This window comes from Raphanus sativus, chromosome 6 (genome assembly GCF_000801105.2).
Source record: "Raphanus sativus cultivar WK10039 chromosome 6, ASM80110v3, whole genome shotgun sequence".
Lineage (NCBI taxonomy): Eukaryota > Viridiplantae > Streptophyta > Magnoliopsida > Brassicales > Brassicaceae > Raphanus > Raphanus sativus.
The window spans coordinates 43,406,567-43,428,228 of record NC_079516.1 but is presented as its reverse complement, the minus strand read 5'-3'; the positions used below and the strand labels follow the sequence as shown (position 1 = coordinate 43,428,228).

Sequence of the window (21,662 nt, the reverse complement as noted above, 5' to 3'; positions counted from 1 at the left end):
TACGTTAGCTTATTTCACAGTGGGCTTTTGTACGGCTCTTAGTTTCAATGATAATTACCAGTAGTATACAAGAAAATGACATTAACAATTTGCGTCAGTGTTTCTTTCTCATGCTTAAACTTTGATAAAAAATATTGATTTCAACACAAACGAAAAAAACTATTTCAAAAAACAATTAAACTATTCAATTTAAGTTGAATTCAACATTGACCAAATTAATATTGACCAATCTTATTGAATAAGATGCTACATATTTAGTTATTTTCCAAATATAACTCACAAATTCATTTGAAATACAAAACAGACTACATATTTCAAAATGCAAAAGTAACTTAAACAGTTAGTAAAATTACCAATACCCTTTTATTACCAAATAAAAAACTAGAAAATCATTTTGTGATTTTATCCTTCGAAAGTCTACTAATAGAGAAGTTTACTATGAAATAAATTTTCTCATGCGCCTATTAGGTAGATTTCTCATGCAGTCTACTACATAAACTTCTCATGAATTCTATTTCAAAATTTGATATAATAATCTTATTCAAATATGTAAAAAGCGAACTGTTTAAAAATTATTTTAAATCATCAATATATAAGAAACATCTATTCTATTAATTCTGCAGTATGACCTATTGATAAAAGGTTGTGTCCATCCTTTTTTTTTTAGAAAACTGATTTTTTTTAACACTAACCACATTTTCTTTTTCTCTATAACAATTTTTTTTTCTATAACAAAACAGTTACTTTTTTTTTGCTAAAACAAAAACAGTTACTTTTCTTCCTGCATAAACCAGTTGGATTATTGGTTTTTATCCTACACATTGATTTTTCATCATCACCCGATATGGAAAAAAAAATATGATAACTTTTTTTTGGTAAACAAAAAATATGATAACTTGGTGAGTATAAAGCGGACTGCTATACAGTATTTATAGCTGTTATTCTGTTAATCATGGTTGTTTCTCTAAATCGTAATCATCCATTTTTTTTCTTTCTTTTTTTTTGGTTTCTAGAATTAAAATCCAGTATTATATGTCAAATTTGCAAGATTTAAACATAAAAATCAACAAAAAACATATAACAATCACAGATGAGCAGAACAAAAACAATGGCGGTTGTAAAATCATGTTCTGCAAAACCTAATTCGACTAGGGAAGAAGATAAGAAAATTACATTTATACTATTAGTAAAAGAAATACAAAAAAAGGAAAACAAGTTGAACGTTCGAACCCAGGAACTGAGAACGGGTGGGTATATTGTTGCCACTAGGCCGCAAATTTTTTATAGACTGTGTTCCTAACTAGTTATGATATATATATATATATATATATATATATATATATATATTAACCATAATTTTTTAAAAAGTACTCAAAATTAATCGAGCAATGTCCAATTTTATATAGGAAACTGTTGACTTTATATATTTATACAAATATGAAGGTGGATAAAGTTTATCCTATTCAACCTATTTAGTAGAATATAAAGCACAAGTACAAAATTTATCATTATCAACAAAATTTAACCTATTTAGCATAAACAAATATTAAAAAAAGATCTTACATGCATCTCCTCATTTTGTAAACTATATCTTCTTAAAGTTTCAAATGATATTGTAAGTAATCAAAAACATCTACTAAAATATTTACAACCAGGTTTATTGGTTCAACTGCGGGTCTTGATCGAGTATGAAAATTATAACTAATTCGTTTATAAACCACATATATACTCCACCAAAAAGAATTAAATGGCTATGAATAGTTACGCATCATCACAAATTTAATAAATTATCAAAATCTATTACTATAATTAATAAAAAAAATTTACACAAATACGATTATAAAGAAAAACACATATATGATAATTAAATTTCTTTAAAAAAATGTAAAATAAAAATATATCTGCCCTTTTGAAGGCGGATCAGAATCACATCAATACTAACTATTTTAATACAATTATTAAAACATCTTATTAATCATTTAAAAGAAATATAATACAAAAACCACTAATATAACTAAAACACAAATACAAAATTTAAATTTCTAAAGAAAATGTAAAACAAAAAATAAACCCGCCCTTTTAAGGGCGGATCAAAATCTAGTATTCTATAAATTGAACAATTTTTGAAAGAATATAGATTGGTTTACTAACCATGTTTGTACATAACTATTATATCAACAATATAGTATCACCATTCATTGTATCATTGAAATCTTCTTAAATGGTTTTGGTTATAGAAGATGAACATTTGATCTTTTAAGTTGAAGTTAAAACCTTTTTCTCTCCACCTAGATTTTTTTTGTTATATGTGTTTTCTTTAAATTGTTATATATATTGATCAAATTATGAAGTAGATTTATTGAGAAGTCTACTAATCTTTGTAAAGTGTAGACTTAAAAAAAATATAATCATATAATTATTTTCTGGTTGTTTATTTGGTAATAAAGGGTAAATAGTAATTTTACTAACTGTATATGTTAGTTTTACATTTGATTTAATATGAAATATTTTTGCATTTTAAACAAACTTCGAGTCGACATAGTCAATAAAAAAAAAAAAAAAAAAAACTCTCTCTACTATGGCGACGGCGATGGCGACTTTCTAGGGTTTCATGGTTTCTCAAGGTTGGGATCCCGGAGATCTATGGCTTCATAGAGAATATCGGAAGGTTTTAAGTGGTTATCGAAGAGCAAATCTTCATCTTTATGAAAGTTGCAGTGGTGGATGGAAGCAGAAAGATCTTATGGAGACTTGGAAAGTCACTGTAAGGAAATATCTTATGGATTCTCGGAGGATATTATGGAGACTTGGAAAGTCCAGGAAGGCAAGGCAAGGCGATTCGACGAGATCTTTGACTCTATCCCGTCGAGGGGAAGTTTCCGCACGCATCTCTCAATCGCGAGATTGCGGTCGTATGATTCTCGTTCCCATTAAAACGAAATCGCAAGATCTAGGAAATGGGAATCATAGTGTAGAGGAGGATGTAATGGATCTTGATGAAAATCGGATTGATGTAGATGGCAATGAAAAGGTCATTAGTGGTGATGAGGAGTTTATAGTTATCATCGGCTTCAAAGATTTGTGGTGCGAGTGTTTGGTCAGCTTCAGTGTTTTTATTTTTGTTTTTTCAATAAGCTCTGTGAGCATATCATTTTGTAGTACTGATGAGGTCTCTTGGCTTTATTTTGGCCTTTTGTTTCTGGTATGTCTTCATGTTAAGGTTCTGAATTGGAATAAATTTGGTTTCTTTGGTTTTTATTTCACTTGTGTGCTGGCTCTGTTGGGAAGAAATGTCTGGTTTCTTTGGCATAATGTATGTAGTACACAAAAGTGGAGGATCACTGGTTACTATCTGATACTTTGGAGTATATTGGTATGTTTAATTTTAATGAAGCATATACTGTATTTGGTCTCCTTAAACCAAATGCAGTCAAAGTTAAATCGAGTGTTATCTTCTGTTTTTGTTGCTCTTTGGTGCCAGAATGGGAGGTTTGAAGTTATGTGGTTTAGTTGTACTCATTCGCGGCTTTGGATTATTTTGGCTGGCCTATTTACAGCTATACAATCAATCTCTTTGGTCTCATTAAACCAAACAAAGAGAGTAGATCAGAACTTGGAAAAGAGGTTCGGGAACCCTTTAATGGTGTCGCAGACTGATGATTGTATGGTAATAAGGTTTGATGTGAGGAGAAGGGTTCTTCAAACCCTTTACCGACCTCAACCAAACCATGATATTTTTATGGATCAGTCTGACACGGAAGTCAAGCTATGGTGGCAGGTTGTGGTTTTTGGTTTTTCTATCTTTCAAACATTAATAAACTCTATGAGTATGTTGTTTCCCTTTGTTCTTGTGGCTTTTTGGTTGTGTATCAGTATTGGCCTCTCTTTGTTTGCTTGTAATGACCATGGATTATGGTATTGGAATAAAATAATTGGATCGGAATTTTTAAGGGAAGCAAAGGTGTTTGGTCAAAGACATATCATCGGCAGGATGGTTTTACTTTGGTATAAGGACCTTGACTGGGATTTTTGGATTATATGGACAAAAAGGGCAAGTGCTAGACAACAACCAAGGTATGGAATATGGCTTTGTCAAATGGTGATTCAGAATATTGGTATGGTACAAAGACAGGGATTAAAAGTCACAGGTGACACACAAGTGATTTCAAACTTGGTTGGGTCGCTAAGACGTGTTAATAGTGTTGTGAACAATTGGGTTTATATTGGTATTATGGCTGGTTTTGTTTTTCGAATGGTTATAGGCAAAGGTGACTGCGTAAGAGCTATTATTCACACTTCGTATACATTACGACTACGGGATGGGCAGACAGAATTTTTATATTGCTGGAATTGCTGGAATCTTAATTTATTTTTATTTTTAATGGAGACAGGAAGGATACAAAGCTGGGATTGGATTACATTACAAAGGAGTTGGCTTTTGGTTTTAGGATTGGGGATTCATAGGAGTTCTTTATCTCCACAACTATCAGCTCCGGAGAGCTTAATATTATTTTTTTATGAAAATATTTAGCTGGAATTGCCGCGGTGCCGGCAGTAAATGGACAATAAGCTATCTACCGGAAATTTGGTACAAATATAAACCTGATTTTTTATTTTTGGCTGAGACAAAGCAAGACTTTGGATTTGTGAATGGTTTTCAAACACATTTTGGTTATGATAATTTGGTAACTGTGGACCCGATTGGTAGAAGCGGTGGCTTAGCGCTTTTTTATAATAATGAGTATCAGGTTAAAGTCTTATATTCTAGTAACCGTATGATCGATGTGGAAGCAGTGATAAAAGGCAATATAGTTTTTTTAACTTTCGTATATGGGGATCCTGTACAAAAGCTAAGAGAACAAGTTTGGGAACGGCTGACTAGATACGGGTTGGCAAGAAGTGATCCTTGGTTTATTATTGGAGATTTTAATGAGATCACTGGAAATCATGAAAAGAGGGAGGTAATTTGCGTAGTGCAGAATCTTTCGTTCCTTTCAATAATATGATACGAAACTGCGGATTATTAGAATTCCCTGCGAGGGATAATAAAATGTCATGGCAAGGAAGAAGAGGCAAAGGAAAAGGGGCAACAACAATTAGATGCAGGTTGGACCGGGCGCTAGCGAATGAAGATTGGCATACGCTCTTTCCAGTTTCTTTTACAGAATATTTAGGGATGGTCGGATCAGATCACCGTCCAGTGGTGGCTTTCCTAGACGATAAAATCCAAAGGAAGAGAGGAAAATTTCGGTTTGATAAAAGATGGATCGGACAAGATGGATTCATAGAATCTATAGCTCTGGGGTGGAAGGAAAATGATGGAGAGGATATAGTGGATATTGTTACAAAAATTAGTAATTGTCGGCATGAGGTGGCTAAATGGCGGAAGAATAACCCGCCTTATGGAAAGGATAAAATAGCAGATCTTCAAAAGGCTTTGGAGAATGTTCAGACTGACGATAGTAGGACTCAGGAGGAGATACTGGAGATATCGAAAAAACTGCAAGATGCGTATAAGGATGAAGAAGATTACTGGCAACAGAAAAGTAGGAATACATGGAACACGGCTGGGGATCGCAGTACTAAATGTTATCATGCTTTGACTAAGCAACGGCGTGTTCGGAATATGATTGTGGGACTTTATGATGAAGGGGGAAATTGGATCACAGAGTAACAAGGTATCGAGAAGGTAGCTGTAGACTATTTTGAGGATTTATTTACTACTACCTCCCCATCAGAATTTGAAAATTTTCTTGGGGAGATCACGCCAAGCATTACTAATCGGACGAATCAAATGTTGTTAAAATTGGCGACGGAGGAAGAGGTGAGACAGGCTTTGTTTATGATGCATCCAGAAAAGGCACCCGGTCCAGATGGAATGACAGCTCTCTTCTTTCAACACTCTTGGCATATCATTTAGAAAGACTTGGTGGAAATGGTAAATAATTTTTTGGTTTCAGGAGATATGGATTCCAGGTTAAATATCACTAATATATGTATGATACCAAAGACAGAAAGACCAACAAAGATGACAGAGATACAACCTATAAGCCTATGCAATGTTGGGTATAAGATCATATCAAAAGTGTTATGTCAGAGGTTGAAGCTTTGTCTTCCAAAACTTATATCAGAGACCCAGTCAGCTTTTGTGGCAGGAAGGTTGATATCGGATAATATACTCATTGCCCAGGAAATGTTCCATGGGATGAGGACTAATAAAGCATGTCAGAGTAAGTTTATGGCAATCAAAACGGATATGAGTAAAGCGTATGATAGAGTAGAATGGGATTTTATTCAGGCTCTTCTGCATAAAATGGGCTTTGATTCTCATTGGATAAAACTGATGATGGGATGTATATCTTCAGTGTAGTATCAGGTATTATTAAATGGCCAACCTCGAGGCCTAATCGTTCTCCACAGAGGTTTAAGACAAGGGGATCCGTTATCGCCTTATTTATTTATTATGTGTACTGAAGCTCTGATTGCTAATATAAAAAAGGCTGAGAGGGAGAAACAACTTACCGGAATGAAGGTGGCTAGGGCCTGTCCATCAATTTCTCATTTGCTTTTTGCAGATGATAGCCTTTTCTTCTGCAAGGCGATGAAGGACGAGTGTCAAACCATTCTTAGGATTCTAAAAGAATATGAAGCGGTCTCAGGTCAACAAATAAATTTTCAAAAATCATCTATCCAATTTGGCCATAAAATTGAGGAAGCTAGTAGACAGGAGCTAAGAGATATTTTGGGAATCCAGAATCTAGGAGGCATGGGATCTTATTTGGGATTACCAGAGAATATCGGTGGGTCTAAAATTCAAGTTTTTGGATTCATTCAGGAGCGGCTGAATAGTAGGGTAAATGGTTGGACTTTCAAGTTTTTTACTAAAGGGGGAAAAGAGGTGATCATTAAATCAGTGGTGACGGCCCTGCCAGATGTCGTGTTACAGGTTACCAAAGGCGACTGCGAAGAAACTAACAAGTGCAGTTGCGCGTTTTTGGTGGAGTCCAGGAGGAAGTACTAAGGGCATGCATTGGAAGTCTTGGGACAAGCTAGTCTTGAGTAAAGAGGAATGAGGTTTGGGGTTCAAAGATGTTACAGATTTCAATACGGCGATGCTTGGAAAACAGTTATGGCGATTGATAGAGAAACCTCACACTTTATTTTCACGAGTCTTCAAAGGACGGTACTTCAGGAACGCTTTACCCCTGGAACCGATCCGTTCATACTCCCCGTCGTATGGCTGGAGGAGTATTATTTCAGCTAGATCTCTGGTTAGCAAAGGACTAATTAAACGGGTGGGAACAGGATCTTCTATCTCAGTATGGAATGATCCCTGGATCCCATCCACCCGCCCGAGACCAGCAAATAAAAATCTTAACATTACTCACCCTGATCTGACAGTTGATTCCCTCATTGATTCAACTTCAAGAACGTGGAATTCGCAGGCACTTCGGACTTTAGTGGATCCTCAGGATGTCAAAATTATTGAAAGCATACCTCTGAGTAGAACTTATCTGGGGGATAGGGATGGATGACATTTTACGAATAATGGAAAATACACGGTCAAATCAGGTTATCAAGTGGAGAGAGTTTATCCAGATAAGGAAAAACCATTGACAATGTTAGGACCTACTGTTGATGTTCTGAAAGCATACTGCTGGAAGGTTAAATGCCCACCAAAGATGAAGCACTTCTTGTGGCAACTGGTATCTGGATGCATAGCAGTCAAAAAGAATTTGCAAGCTATAGGGCTAAAAGGAGATATATGCTGTGACAGATGTGGATCTCCCGAGGAATCCATAAATCATGTTTTTTTTTAGTGTCCACCAGCGCGTCAGGTATGGGCTCTTTCACGGATTCCATCAAATCCTGATGTTTTCCCATATCAATCTCTTTTTACCAACATGGATTATTTATTTTGGAGAATTGATCCAAAAATGGAAAATCATCAATTTGCTTGGATTCTCTGGTATATTTGGAAAAGAAGGAATTTAAAGGTCTTTAGTAATCTTGATGTTAACCCGAGAGATACGTTGAAGCTGGCGGAGACAGAATCAGCATTATGGATTGAAGCACATAATACGAATACACAGAGTCAGGTACAACAGGCCGTTAGCAGTGACACAGCTTCAAGACCGGGTCGATGGTGTTTCACCGATGGTTCATGGAAAAACAAAGACAAAGCCTCAGGACAAGGTTGGTATAGTACTTTAGAAGGCTTTGATAGTTTAATGGGAGCAAGGAATGTTAGAGCGAGTCCCTCTTCCCTTCATGCTGAAGTGGAGGCTTTGATATGGGCAATGGAATTTATGAAAAATTTACGTCAGTTCAGGGTTACGTTTGCAACGGATTGTTCTCAATTGGTGAAGATGGTTTCGGAACCAGAGGAATGACCAGCTTTTGCAAGTTATTTGGAAGATATAAAGACCCTTCAAGATGTTCTCGTCAACTCAGAGATAATTCATGTACCACGAGCGCAGAATATGCAGGCGGACAAACTAGCATGAAGTGTCAGGATACAGCCGTCTTTTGTTGTTCACATGGATGTAGAGCTACCGGCTTGGTTTTCCGAGTTTAGATGAGAGTTTTTATTTACGCTGATGGAAAAAAAAAAAAACAAACAAACTTCGAGTCATATTGAAATTTTCCTTAACCGCATAACATAACCATTAGTATGATTAATATAGTATTGCCATTCATTGTATCAGTGAAGTCTTATTAAATGGTTTTGGTTATAGAAGATGAATTTTTGATCTCTAAGATAGAGTTGAAACTTTGTTCTCATCTATAATTTTTTCTGTTATATGTGTTCTATTTAAATTTTTATATCTTTATAATGGTGATACACATATTTATGGATGAAAAGAGAAAATTTACTTCTTCATTAAAAGTTTTGAGCGATTAAACTCAAATGTCCATCAAATTTTTGAGTAACTGACATAATATGCTAACAAATGTTTTACTGGATGTGAAATATTTTGTAGTGAAATACAAGTGTGAAATATTCTAGAGCATTATTTTTCTTAAATTATCTTCAAACCCTAAACCTGTTCTCTTATACATCTTTTATACATTTTTCATTAGACTTATCCTATAAATCACTCGTATCTTTCTAAAATATTAGTGACTTATACATTATTTGATATATTAGGAATTCTTTTGTACCATTTTCCTCTTCTAGACTTCGATGTGTCATATAGTAATCTATTTTAATTGAAATTGTTAATTTAAAACATACTTGGTAATTAACCAATAAAATGATATTTAAAGGAGTTCAGTTCCTACATAACAATAACTTAGTGAATCTAAATAATGATATATCTAATTTTAAATTCTGTACAGATTAAAAATATATAATAGATCATCAACCTCTAGTCGTCTGAATTTATGACGAAATCTCAAGTTAGTGCTATTATTTTATTTTTCTAGTGTAACACAATAGTAGTACTATGAACTACTTCAGTAACTCTTTAAAATGTATATAAATTAGTTTCAGGTGTTTATTTTTGTAAAAAAGTAATATCTTAGTTGACTGTTAAAGTGTTAATGATTTCAAGTAATGAACTCATGGCCAACAAGCTTGGAACATATAGTACAATTACAACCAGTGTTCAAGTTCCGAGGACTTACAGTTCAAGTTTCAATTAAGTACCAGATTTACTTAGTAATCTTAGTCGTGGGCACTAACTACTAGTATCACTTTTTCCCTCTTGAATGTATCTACAGTTCTAAATGGATATAAGACCATCTCCAACTCATATCTATTTTAATATCTATATTTTCTTCTAAAATAGAGAAACTCTATTATAGAGGAGGATTTGCTCCAATGTATGCCTCTATAATAGAGTTTCTCTATTTATAGAAAAAAATATAGAGATATGCTATTTCAATCTTTAAATATAGAGGTAAAAAGTAGAATTCCTCTATATTTTTTTCTAAAATAGAGAAACTCTGTTATATAGGCATACATTGGAGCAAATCCACTTCTATAATAAAGTTTCTCTATTTTAGAAAAAAAAATAGAAATATACATTGGAGATGCTCTAAGAATAACAAAATATTAATGTAATATTTGAACTATTCACCTAGATTTGCTTGTGGACTAGGTTAGGAAAATGAAAAACTAAGCTAGCTTTACAAGATGAATATCCTAACGAGCATTAAAAATGCTAACTATAGAACTGATATATCTTTATTTATAGAACTATAAATAGACTAAACAGGTGACCCGGTACGATAAACATATGTAGGCTTCTTTGATAATGAATCAATGCAACATTTTGCATGATAATATTGCAATCAAATTATACCTCTAATAAATATGAATTACCGCAATCATTTATTGTTGTATTAGTGAGTGGCAGTCATTATCTCTCAAAAAAGCTGTAATATTAATAAAAGCATCGAAGCAAACACTATTGCCAAAATGCTCTCATGCATCCTCTGACTTCCGAGTCTCTAAAGCCATAGGCTAAACTGTAATAAAAGTTGTTGTTGTTCAAACAAAAGATTAATATCATTTGGTAGTTTTATACGAGTTTATTTCTTATTTGAAATTTTATAGAGCATATTTCTCATTAACTTTTTCAAAATCTTGAAATTATATTCTTTTGTCTCTTCATTTTGATATATACTAGAGAAAATCCGTCTCTATAATATATATTTTTATATTTAAAAAAATATAGAAATGGATATGGATTTAATTGAAAATGGTTTAAATACTTCAGTTCAATCGTTCTCCTTTCATATTGATTCCGTGATAATCATGTGTCATCATATAATTAATCGTTTTATACGTATTATTATATAAATAATCATAGAATTAATAGTATTTTATAAGACAATTTTTCGCTTTTTCGAGTTCCTCCATATAAACAATTTTCAGAGGTAATTCAGTTTTAATAATATATATATATATATTTTTTTTCCAGAGTAGACACATATGTTTAGGTTATAAACTTGGTACTTTACTTTCGATCAAAAAAAAAACTTGGTACTTTACTAAATGATCTTAAGTTGCATCTACCAATACAAACGACTCAAATAGACTATACGTATTTGTTTATTCCTCGAAAAGATTGCTGACTCTTACTTCTTGCTTTTCCAGAGTAGACACATATGTTTATTTGTTTACTCCTATTCCTCCCCCACCCTCTCCCTCTCTCTCTCTCATCTATTTCTCCTGATTCGTTCTTCTTTTTCTTCCTCCTTTGGTCTTGCTAAGATCTAGAAAACCCTAGAACTGGGAAGATCGCCAAGATCGAGGGAAGATCAAAATAGGGTTAATATTGATGGGGAGAGGCAAGATTGTGATCCAGAGGATCGATGATTCGACTAGTAGGCAAGTCACTTTCTCCAAAAGAAGAAAGGGTCTCATAAAGAAAGCTAAAGAACTCGCGATTCTCTGCGATGCAGAGGTGGGTCTCATCATTTTCTCCAATACCGACAAGCTCTATGACTTTGCCAGCTCCAGGTTTCTATTTTCCTTATTGAGTCCCTAGATCTTTTCACAAGCATATACATAGATATAAACAAATTTATATGTGTGTCTATATCCATTAACGAAAGTATATATGTACAAGTACTTATATAATTCATGTATGGGTAATGTGTTTGCTTGGAAGGTTTGTACTAAAAAAAAATTGAGCAAAGAAGGGTGAGATTATATTTCAGTGAGATGAGATGTGTTTAGCCGTGTGATCTGCGCATTTGTTGTGTACAATTTTGTGCATCTGCATCTTGCTCTTGCTCATTTCAGTATACAAGGTGGTGTATATATTGATTACAACTATTATTTGTAAAGGAAAATAAAAACCGAAACTAACTAGAGAAGCTTTATCTCATTTCAAGGATGCTCATGGCATATTGTGTATGTGGACGTGTATCATTGTGTATACATATATCATGTACACATATGTATATAATTTGTGTGCGTATTTATATATCTGTTGTGAATTGTGTATCTGGAGTGGCATTATGACAGCCAAATTTAGAAACATCTGGGAAGTAGAGGACGACATATATGTATTCAGAGCTAAAAACCAAGTACAACGTTGAAAAACTAAAAGTGATTAAAGGGAGTTTATATTTTTGAACTATTTTTATTTTAAGTTTGAACTATAAGAGCCATATATATATATATCCTTTTATAGGATATTGAATTTAATATAAGTATCATTGTAAAAATAATTTTAATAGGAGTTACCAATATGTGAACTTGACCTAGAAACTAGTAAAAGGTTGAAAAATATATATATGACTTCAAAATGTGAATACTTCATATTTATTTTGAAGATAGATTTTCCAATTAATATGTTTAAAATACTTATTGTTATCTAGCATAAGAGCATTTTTTAAATCATGGAGAAAACCATTTATGTATGGTATGAGCCTATCGTATATTACTTTTTCCTTATGTGATAAATTATTTATAAGGCATTTCCAACTCAATTCCATATTTTTAAAAGGGAGTAAAAGAGAGTATGAACTAAAAAAATGTTTCAATCATATTTCATTTTTTATTTTATAATGGAGTTTACTCTATAAATGGAGTAATATTTTTTTGTTCGTTACTCCACTATGGAGCGAAAAATAAAGTTGGGTTGAGACATTTTTATTTAATTTTGGAAAAAAAAATTAAAGTTTTACATTAGAAATACTCTAAAAACTATAAATATTGTGAAATCTTCAATCTGAAGTGAAGGAGTTGTTTTTCCTAACATTACAAAATAGAATTATTATTTAACTAGAAGGAAGTAAACACTATAAAGTATAAACTAACTACAATTTCAATATACTGAAATGAACAGTTTGAAATCGACTATAGAACGATTCAACAAGACCAGGATGGAGCAGCAACAACTATTGAACCCTGCATCAGAAGTTAAGGTACGTAGACTATTCAAAAATGGCACAATACACAAGAGGAGATGCAGTTATACTAATAAAGATCTTAATCATGTTTGTATTATTAAACTTGAGTTTGAGTTTGAGAGTTGATGAGGTAGGTTGTGTTGTTGTAGTTTTGGCAGAGAGAGGCCACAACTCTAAGACAAGAACTGCACTCATTGCAGGAAACTCATCGGTATGTTACGTACTTGTTTTAAAAATTGCGAGTAATTATGAATTTTAGGCTAAAAAAGTAACTAGTATCTAAATTTGTAGTTTAGCTCACGTTTCTTTTATACACTAGTATTGGTCTTTTCTCACTTTGCCATGTGTGATTCTCAACAGAAGCTCATCCCATCTCTTTATTCAGTTTTTGTTTATATCTGTTCAGCTAAATTGTTGCCTATCTGGCATGTCCACTGTCTTCTTCTTCTTTTTACATTTTGAAAAGGTCGAAATACATATAACAATTGTATGTTCCTAATGTTAAATGTGTATTTATGACGACTGTGTAAACATGTAATTAAATGCAATAGAATACTGTACATGCAATTAAATCACAATAAACTTTTTGTATGAAGCAGACAACTAACGGGACAGCAATTAAATGGTCTGAGCGTCAAGGAGTTGCACAATATAGAAAGCCAACTTGAAATGAGTTTACGTGGAATTCGTATTAAAAAGGTAATATCTATCTCTCTACACACACACTCACACATATATATTAAAGTTCAATGATAGATGATGTACATGACGAGCGAGATGCCTTCCTGGGTCTTCAATAGAGCTAGATGTCCAAATGAAATGACGTATGTTTAACTTATTCTTTTTTTTTTGAACTAATGCGTATGTTTAACTTCTTGTTAATATTGTTCATTTCAGATCTAAACTTCATAAATTATTTTCGACTTGATTGTTTTTCAAAAAGCTTCATTGAACCAAATATATATATATTAGATCCTTTCTTTGGAATAATATCTAATGAAAAACTTGGATTGCTTATTTATTTAAACAAATCTTTCCCTCAAAGCAAAGACTACGAAACCTTAGATCCAATAGGAATTTGTTGTAGTGAACTATATGCCTTTACACTCTACGTAGAAGAGTTAGACCAAATGCCTTTTGTGGAACTTAAATTGCATATATATTAAAGTTCGATGATAGATGTTGTGCATGACGATCGAGATGCCTTCCATATGACGTATTAACTTCTTGTTAGTATTGTTCATTTCGGATCTAAACTTCATGATTTGTTTTCGGCTTGATCTTTTTTCAAAGCTTCATTGGACCAAATATATATATATTAGACTTTCTTTAGACCAAATGCCTTTTGTGGAACTTTTTTTTTGTAACACACCTTTTGTGGAACTTAAATTGCATATTTACTCTAACAATACTCTCTCCAAACTAATGATCATAAAACTTTAGCTCCGATGCCAATTTGTTGTGGTGACGGACCAAATACTCTCTTGGGTCATACACTATAATATAACCAGACCAGATGTCCTTTGGTAGAGTTGATACCTTACTAAAGCTAGATGTCTGCAGTCACCAAATATTTGACCCCTCGTTTAGTATAACATTGTCCAGTTTAAATCTAATCTGTCACAAAGGTTTTTCTTAGGCCGGTCGCTCCCAAAAAAAAAGAAAATCATATACTAACTGAAGTTAAACTTCATATATATATATTTTTTCAAAAAAAATATACTAACTGAAGTTAAACTTCATATATATATTAGACTTTCTGTGGTCTAATATCTACGTGTAACTTAGATTGCTTATTTATTCTAACAATAATAGACTTCGAACCACAAACAAAGAACGACCAATCACTGAACAATGTAACTTAAACTAATCAATTTGTCATAGGAATGACATCCAAACTAATCATATATTCTCGAATTTTGCAGGAACAGATACTGACCAATGAAATAAAAGAACTCACCAGAAAGGTCAGTACTAAATGATTTATATCAGTTACAATTTTGAAAAATCAAACTGTAAATGCTTATGTTTGTGTTTACATATAAGTACGAGATGATTTTTTCTTAAATAATAGATCTTTTTGCAAACTATAACCAAACGCAAATGTGATTTTGCAAACAATATTTCTTCCTTTTTCTGATTTTAGTTTCTAGTTTTTTTATTTATTGCTGAAAATTTCGAATGATATTTATTAATACTCAATAAATTTCCGATGGATATAACATTTCTTCTTTATTTTTCGTGGATTCGCTTTTGCGTTAATAATCTATGGTAGAAATATTTGTTTGATACAAAAATAGAAACTAAATATGGTGTATTTAACTATGAGCGTAGATATAAAATATTCACGCATGTAAATACAGAGTAATACTACTAATACATATGATCTTCTTTTTTATTCTTTTTGACAAAGTATTAATACATATGTTCTATGTTCTCATTTCTTATTTTCCAGGTTCTTATATATTATTGGTTCATCTTTTGCAGAGGAATCTTGTTCACCATGAGAATCTTGAATTGTCGAGAAAAGTACAAAGGATTCATCAAGAAAACGTCGAGCTACACAAGAAGGTTGAATAAAGATACAAGCTTCATCAGTTACTTTGCGTTGAAAATATATAATTTAAAATCTCCCAGACATATTTTCGAAGTTACAAAAGTGGTATTGTGGCAACTGATTGTCTTGCAGGCTTATGCAGTGTCAATCAGAAATGAATTGGGAACTCGTGATATTGAAGATACAGCCGATGAATCCCATGCTCAGGTTCGGCTGCAGCTAAGTCTGCCTGAGCAATCCCATTACGAGACCTCATCAAATAGCTAAGATCATAAATCGTATAACGACTTGTTCGTTCTTGATTCTCTACACCATTCAGACTTGTATATATAGCTCGTTTATATATATATATATATATCGTTTATATGTACTGTTTTGTACTTAAGTATGTTTTCATGCAGGAAAAAGTTCATGTGAAAGAAAAAATTAACGAAAGGTTTGATTTTGTATGATACATATATATAAATAATAGTCAGCATTTCGATAGTTTTCTTTTAAGCTTTCTTGATTGGTTTGACTTTGAAGTATATAAATAAGACATATATGCAAATTCTTCAAAATATAAAGCCTTTCTCAAAAATAAAACTTCAAAATATAGTTAGATAGGGTTTGAGTTTTCGTTTTGGTTGCACTAACTTGTTCCTTGTTGCAGTTCAACTTGTTCTCCGTTGATATTACTTTTCAGTTTAATATTGATTTGGTTTAAAATACTTCAATTAGGGTTCAGTTTCTTTTTACTTTTAGCTTCAAAATCCCTGATTTAGTTGAGCCTGCTCCAGATGGAAGAATATAAAAAAGTTCCAAACAATCAGGTTTGAGGATGAAACCATGAAGGCGTGAATTAGTTTCTTAAGTGCAAACTACAAGATTGATAGTTGGGAACTGTTTAGATGTGCATACAAAAATTGAATAAAGCAATATCACATAAAATAAGAGATTGAAGGATTTGTGGTTAGGAAACCACACAAAGCAATTAACATCTCCGTTTCTAGTTGCAATTAATGTATAAAGGTAATTAATTCAGTGTTGTTAAACCTGGACCGAACCGGCGGTCGGACCGGGTTCAACCGTGAACCAGACACCAAACCCGGTCGAACCCATTCGAACCAGGTCAAACTACATTGATCCATGATCCAAAATATTTTCGGTTCAGTTGCCGGTGCGGTGCTAAAAACACTGAATTAATTTCAGTGTTTATGAGTTTTGAAAGCCAAACTCTGTCCCCTTTCTAATTGCAACTAAAGTCCCCCTTTTTAGTAATTAACATCTTTAAATCTAATTTTACATCTTTAACCTTGATTTTATGGTTAAATCTGCGCAAGTAATAATTGATATTAAAAGTGTTGATTTGAAATAGCTAGACATTTAAAAAATTATTTTCCCATGATACAATAGACAGTTTACAAGAAAAATATAAAACTACTTAATATATAAATTATAAGATACTGAATTTTTGACTATTAAATCATCTATGTAATATTTCTAATCAATATAATAGCATAATTAATTAAACTTTAAAAATACTATTAAATTTAAATAGTAATCTTAACTATAAAATTATGATTCATGTATCTCACCCTTGCATATCAACCAAGATAATTATATAATAAAGTCGGTGTGGGTACCTTTTTAAAAATCTAAAATTGCGGGTGGACTCTAGCCGAAGGTTAAAAGGCGCGCGCGCGAGAGAGAGAGAGAGGCAGCTTGAGAGGAGAAGTCTCAATTTCACTCATTCCATTCATAGAAAAAGGAAGCAAAACTTTTTACTATTTTCCCTACTTACCAAACAGAAAAAAAAACCTAATTTTATATAATTTCCACAATTTAAAAAGAGATATGCGAGCGAGAAGGATTGGGGATATGCAAAAGATGGCGCGCATAATAGCAGCAGGAGCCCTGTTTGCTTCTGGGTCCTTGGGTTTCTTTTGTTTTCCTTTTTATGCCTCACAAAACCTAAAAGCCCACGAGACAGAGAGACCGTATCCCTCCTCTCCTTTTTATCCCTTCGTCGCTTCCCCTCTCTTCTCGCAGATCCCATACACATCTTCGCTCTCTCGCCGTTTCGAAAAGGTATTTTCTCTCTCAATTAGAAACCGTCATATCTCATCGATTTTCTCGATTTTTTCGTCGTTTTTCATCGGTTTCAGATCAGATCCAGGTAATTTTGGACCAGATCCGTCGTTTTTGATGTTTTTTCGATAGGTTTGTTTTGTAAGAAATCAGATCTGGTGATTTGCTTTATATTCCTCGTAAACAATATGTTTGAAATCGATTTTAGTTTTTTTCTGGGTCAAAGTCCGATTATTTACCTCGATTTAACTTCGGATTCGTCATTAAAATTTGTTATTTTTATTTTCACTCATATAAAGTTTCGTACTTTTTGGTTATAGATCTGTGATAACGTTTGCTTATCATAAAGTTTCATACTTTTGCTTCTTTTAATGTTAATTTTCATGTATTAATCAAGTTTTTTTGTTTGCAGGGGGATTTGCTAATTGCTAACAGCGAAGATGCAGGCCTATGAAGAAGTAAATTTTTTCTTTTTTGAATTTGTATTAATCTATAGATCTTTACATCTTTTTTTAACAATATGATTCGTGTTATTTCAATTTGCAGGACCTTGATGAGGAAGCTGGCTATGATGACTATTATAGTGATGATAATGGATTGGATGAGTACGAGGAGGAGGAGGAGGAAGAAGAAGTACCGCCAAAGGAAGAACTTGAATATCTTGAGTTGCGCCAGAAGATTAAGGAGTCTATCAGGAAAAAATCGGGCAAGGGAAGTGTTAGTAATAATGCTCCATCTTCTCAAGACAGAAGAAAAAAACTCCCTTACAACGAGTATGTGGTAGCATTTAATCACACCCTTTCTTACAAAACATCTCATACGAATGTGTGTTTACATCTTTATTACAACATATATTTTCTTTTTACAGCTTTGGTTCCTTCTTTGGTCCTTCACGGCCTGTGATATCCTCGAGGGTTATACAAGAAAGCAAATCCTTGCTAGAAAATGAGATAAAGAACTCAAACCAACCGGTGTGTGCCTTGTTATTATTCTTACTTTTAGTCCCTTGAAAGTTTTTTTTTTTCCTGTTGTTGTTTTGTGTTCTGATGGACTTGTTTGTGGTGTGCAGAAGAAAAGGCCTGTTCCAGCGAGCAGTTCTGGAGATAGGAATGTGTCTCATGAGAAGAAGCGGCCTAAAGTTGTGAGTGCTACCAGAAGGAAAGTTGAGACTCTCAAGGACACTAGAGACTATTCCTTCTTGTTTTCCGACGATGCAGATCTCCCAGCTCCCAAGAAGGAACCTTTGTCTCGAAGTGGCTCCTTTCCTAATTCTGGTAGGTAATGTCTTACCGAAAAACTTTGTTTTAATCTTTTTAAAGCATACCATTTTCATGGAGATAACTTAATACAGGCTTTTTGCTGATATTCAAGAGGCTCGATCTGCTCAATCATCAGCTAGACCCAAACAATCACCAGCTATCAATGGCAGAGTTGCTCAAGGTCCACCTCGCGAGGATAAGAGACCTGCGAATGGTCATTCTAGACCGGCTTCCTCTGGCAGCCAAATGAATCATTCAAGACCGGGTTCCTCAGGCAGCCAAATGCCAAATTCAAGACCGACGACTACTTCTTCAGGAAGCCAAATGCAGTCGAGATCTATCTCGGGGAGACCAGCTTCGTCTGGCAGCAGCCAAATGCAGAAATCAAGACCGGCTTCCTCTGGTAGCCAAATGCAAAATTCAAGACCTGGAAACCAAATGCAACAAAGGGCTTCATCCTCTGGAAGCCAGAGACCTGGTTCCTCGGCAAACCGTCAAGCCCCCATGAGACCGCCAAGTACAACGATGAATAGCCAGTCAGCTAATCGGAATGGCCAGCCAAGTTCCAGATCAGCTCCTGCAAAGGTGCCTGTGGATCATAGGAGGCAGATGAGCAGCAGCAGTAATGGAGTTGGTCCTGGTCGGTCAGGGTCCACAGCAACAAGACCTTTGTCTTCTAAGCCTTCGTTGGAGAGAAAGCCCTCCATGTCGGCGGGAAAGAGTTCTCTTCAAAGTGCTCAGAGACCACCGTCCTCGTCGAGACCAATGGCATCTGATCCTAGGCAACGGCTGGGAGAACAGAGAAAGGTGAACCCTACCACCTCCCGGATGATCCCAAAACAACCAGTGCCTACCTCAAGACACCAGGTAATTAAATAATTCTTGACATCGTTGTTTCTAAATTATTACCGTAGGCACTAATTTGTGAAATAAACTTTGCCACAGATGATGAGTAAACCAGCAGCCAAGAGACCTCCACAGCGTGATATGCATGATGATCGGAGGCCTTTGAAGAAGAAGAAGCCTGCAATAATGTCAGAGGATGCCAAGGCATTAAGCATGATTAGACAAATGTTCAAGTACTGCTTCAAACTTTTCCTCTCTCTACTCTCAATTCCATTACACTTTATAAAGTCTTTTTTTTTTATCCTGACACTTGTGGGTTTTGTTGTTTCAATAATCTCAGTACCAATCGTTATGCTGGGCGTGACGATGATGACAGAAACATGGAAGCCAACTTTGACGATATAATGAAGGAAGAGAGACGAAGGTACATCTTGAGTTTTATTCATTTGTTTCTTCTTAATATATTCGTTCATTAACGATTCTTGTTTGGTTTTGGTCAAATACAGTGCGAGAATTGCAAGGGAGGAAGATGAAAAGGAAGCGCAGCTGATCGCAGCGGAAGAAGAGCGAGAGAGGCTGAGAAAGATTCGGAAGAACCGTTGAAACTTGAAAGTTAGAAGAAACCTTTTTTTTTTCTGTCTTTATTTATTTATACATTTCATATGTTTAGTGGTTCTCGCATTGATATCTCTTTGGCTACTTGAGGCAAAAGAGTTTTAACTTTTATTTTAGTTCTTTTAATTGTACAATTAGTAATAATATCTTCAGTTGGCAAAAACTTGTTTCCTTTTCTTTGGTAAAACCACGGAACGATAAAGAAAAATCAAACCACAATAATATCTTTATTCTCACGTGGAATTCTTTAGTTTTAGATGATCTAAAATATGATTTGGCGTTGCGAGACGCCATGATCTCTGCGCTTCAATATGGATATAACGCTCTTCTGATCCTATCGGACTCTCAGATTTTCGTCAATTTTGTGAACATCAAAGGACAGCTTCTTGAGATTGCGGTTCTCCTTGCCGACATCCAACTACTATCTACCAAATTTAATTCTGTTGTCTTTCAGTTTATCTCTAGATTGTGCAATGATAGAGCTGACCGCGAAGCCAAACATGCTTTCTCTCGGTTTATTTCGGTTTAATCAAAATCAATGAAAAGGCTGGTTTCGCAAAAAAAAAAAAGAAGATGATCTAAAATATGATTTTAATGGCTATCATTAAAGAAGAAGATTATCTTCCTCCTGTGTAATGTATCTTTTCTTTTGAGCTTCTTATTGCACCATCCCCAGTCCCCACTAACTTAACTTTAATGAGTAGTCGCCCTTGAATGAAGTATAAAATTGAAAATTGAAACTTGTCAAAGAAACTTTCTTTTTAGAAATATATGATGATTCAACAAATACGATAGAAGGTAAACTCCTAGCTTAGACGTTGAATATTGTATTAGGGAAGAAAGATGAATTAGAAAAATACATCAGAAAATAAATTCAATAAATAATAACCATATTATTCAGGTCTGTTCCTTTTTCTTTTTCTGTAACTAGATGCTAATATCTAATCTAATATTAGTTGAAATACAAATTAAGATTAACCCTTACACAATATTTATAATTTTATGCCACTGAATTAATTAATAAATCTAATATTAAATATTTATTGTATTTTTCTTATTCAATTAAAATTAAAATTACTATTTCTTATAATCTAGATAACCAACAAATTGACCATATTTTGATACTTTATGCAATTAATTAAAGATAAATTTCTATTATTGTTATTGTTTTTATGTTATAATTAAAAATACTCCTAATTTTGATTGTAAAATATTGAAAAACACACGCAGATTATTTATTTAAATCCAGTTTAACAATGTAAAACTTTAGATAGACCAAAATTTTTTGAAGAATGAGTAATGGTAATTTACGTTGTTGTTGTAGTTGTAATACACTCAGTCTCATGGACTTCATCATGATGATGATTTGAATTTTGTGAAAATATATCATAACTATATGTAAGAGGAAAATACAATACTGTTTTAAAACTATGTATTTATAT

The 21,662-nt window shown here is 33.5% G+C and overlaps 3 protein-coding genes across 6 annotated transcripts; all 3 read left to right on the top strand.

Annotated features, from left to right (window-relative positions):
* The first annotated feature begins 2,515 nt into the window (after positions 1–2,515).
* On the top strand, positions 2,516–4,546 carry LOC108807099 (uncharacterized). Its single transcript, XM_056988422.1, has 2 exons — positions 2,516–3,373; positions 3,482–4,546. The coding sequence occupies exons 1-2, from the start codon at positions 2,612–2,614 to the stop codon at positions 4,529–4,531; spliced, it is 1,812 nt and encodes a 603-aa protein (XP_056844402.1). The 5' UTR covers positions 2,516–2,611; the 3' UTR covers positions 4,532–4,546.
* A 6,578-nt stretch (positions 4,547–11,124) lies between these two features.
* On the top strand, positions 11,125–15,783 carry LOC108810408 (agamous-like MADS-box protein AGL17). 2 transcript variants are annotated; one of them, XM_056987588.1, is made up of 7 exons: positions 11,125–11,473; positions 12,810–12,888; positions 13,023–13,084; positions 13,473–13,572; positions 14,799–14,840; positions 15,329–15,444; positions 15,563–15,782. In XM_056987588.1, the coding sequence occupies exons 1-7, from the start codon at positions 11,292–11,294 to the stop codon at positions 15,651–15,653; spliced, it is 672 nt and encodes a 223-aa protein (XP_056843568.1). In that variant the 5' UTR covers positions 11,125–11,291; the 3' UTR covers positions 15,654–15,782. The 2 variants fall into 2 exon arrangements, with proteins under 2 accessions (XP_056843568.1, XP_018438025.1); XM_018582523.2 differs by having other exon boundaries at positions 11,126–11,473; positions 15,361–15,444; positions 15,563–15,783.
* Positions 15,784–17,280: 1,497 nt separating this feature from the next.
* LOC108813297 (protein spt2) lies at positions 17,281–20,383 on the top strand. 3 transcript variants are annotated; one of them, XM_018585816.2, is made up of 9 exons: positions 17,281–17,500; positions 17,913–17,958; positions 18,047–18,273; positions 18,369–18,471; positions 18,570–18,778; positions 18,852–19,626; positions 19,705–19,838; positions 19,946–20,029; positions 20,112–20,383. In XM_018585816.2, the coding sequence occupies exons 2-9, from the start codon at positions 17,941–17,943 to the stop codon at positions 20,206–20,208; spliced, it is 1,647 nt and encodes a 548-aa protein (XP_018441318.1). In that variant the 5' UTR covers positions 17,281–17,500; positions 17,913–17,940; the 3' UTR covers positions 20,209–20,383. The 3 variants fall into 3 exon arrangements, with proteins under 3 accessions (XP_018441318.1, XP_018441319.1, XP_018441320.1); XM_018585817.2 differs by having other exon boundaries at positions 17,282–17,500; positions 18,570–18,774; positions 18,872–19,626; XM_018585818.1 differs by lacking the exons at positions 17,281–17,500; positions 17,913–17,958; positions 18,047–18,273; positions 18,369–18,471 and having other exon boundaries at positions 18,576–18,778; positions 18,872–19,626.
* Positions 20,384–21,662: the final 1,279 nt, after the last annotated feature.

Coding starts and splice junctions, on each gene's coding strand:
- LOC108807099 (XM_056988422.1), top strand. CDS start 2,612: ATGGTTTCTCAAGGTTGGGATCCCGGAGATCTATGGCTTCATAGAGAA. Junction 3,374..3,481: donor TGATACTTTGGAGTATATTG/GTATGTTTAATT, acceptor CTTTGGTGCCAG/AATGGGAGGTTTGAAGTTAT.
- LOC108810408 (XM_018582523.2), top strand. CDS start 11,292: ATGGGGAGAGGCAAGATTGTGATCCAGAGGATCGATGATTCGACTAGT. Junction 11,474..12,809: donor TATGACTTTGCCAGCTCCAG/GTTTCTATTTTC, acceptor TGAAATGAACAG/TTTGAAATCGACTATAGAAC. Junction 15,445..15,562: donor ACGTCGAGCTACACAAGAAG/GTTGAATAAAGA, acceptor ATTGTCTTGCAG/GCTTATGCAGTGTCAATCAG.
- LOC108813297 (XM_018585816.2), top strand. Junction 18,274..18,368: donor AAAAAACTCCCTTACAACGA/GTATGTGGTAGC, acceptor TTCTTTTTACAG/CTTTGGTTCCTTCTTTGGTC. Junction 19,839..19,945: donor ATGATTAGACAAATGTTCAA/GTACTGCTTCAA, acceptor CAATAATCTCAG/TACCAATCGTTATGCTGGGC.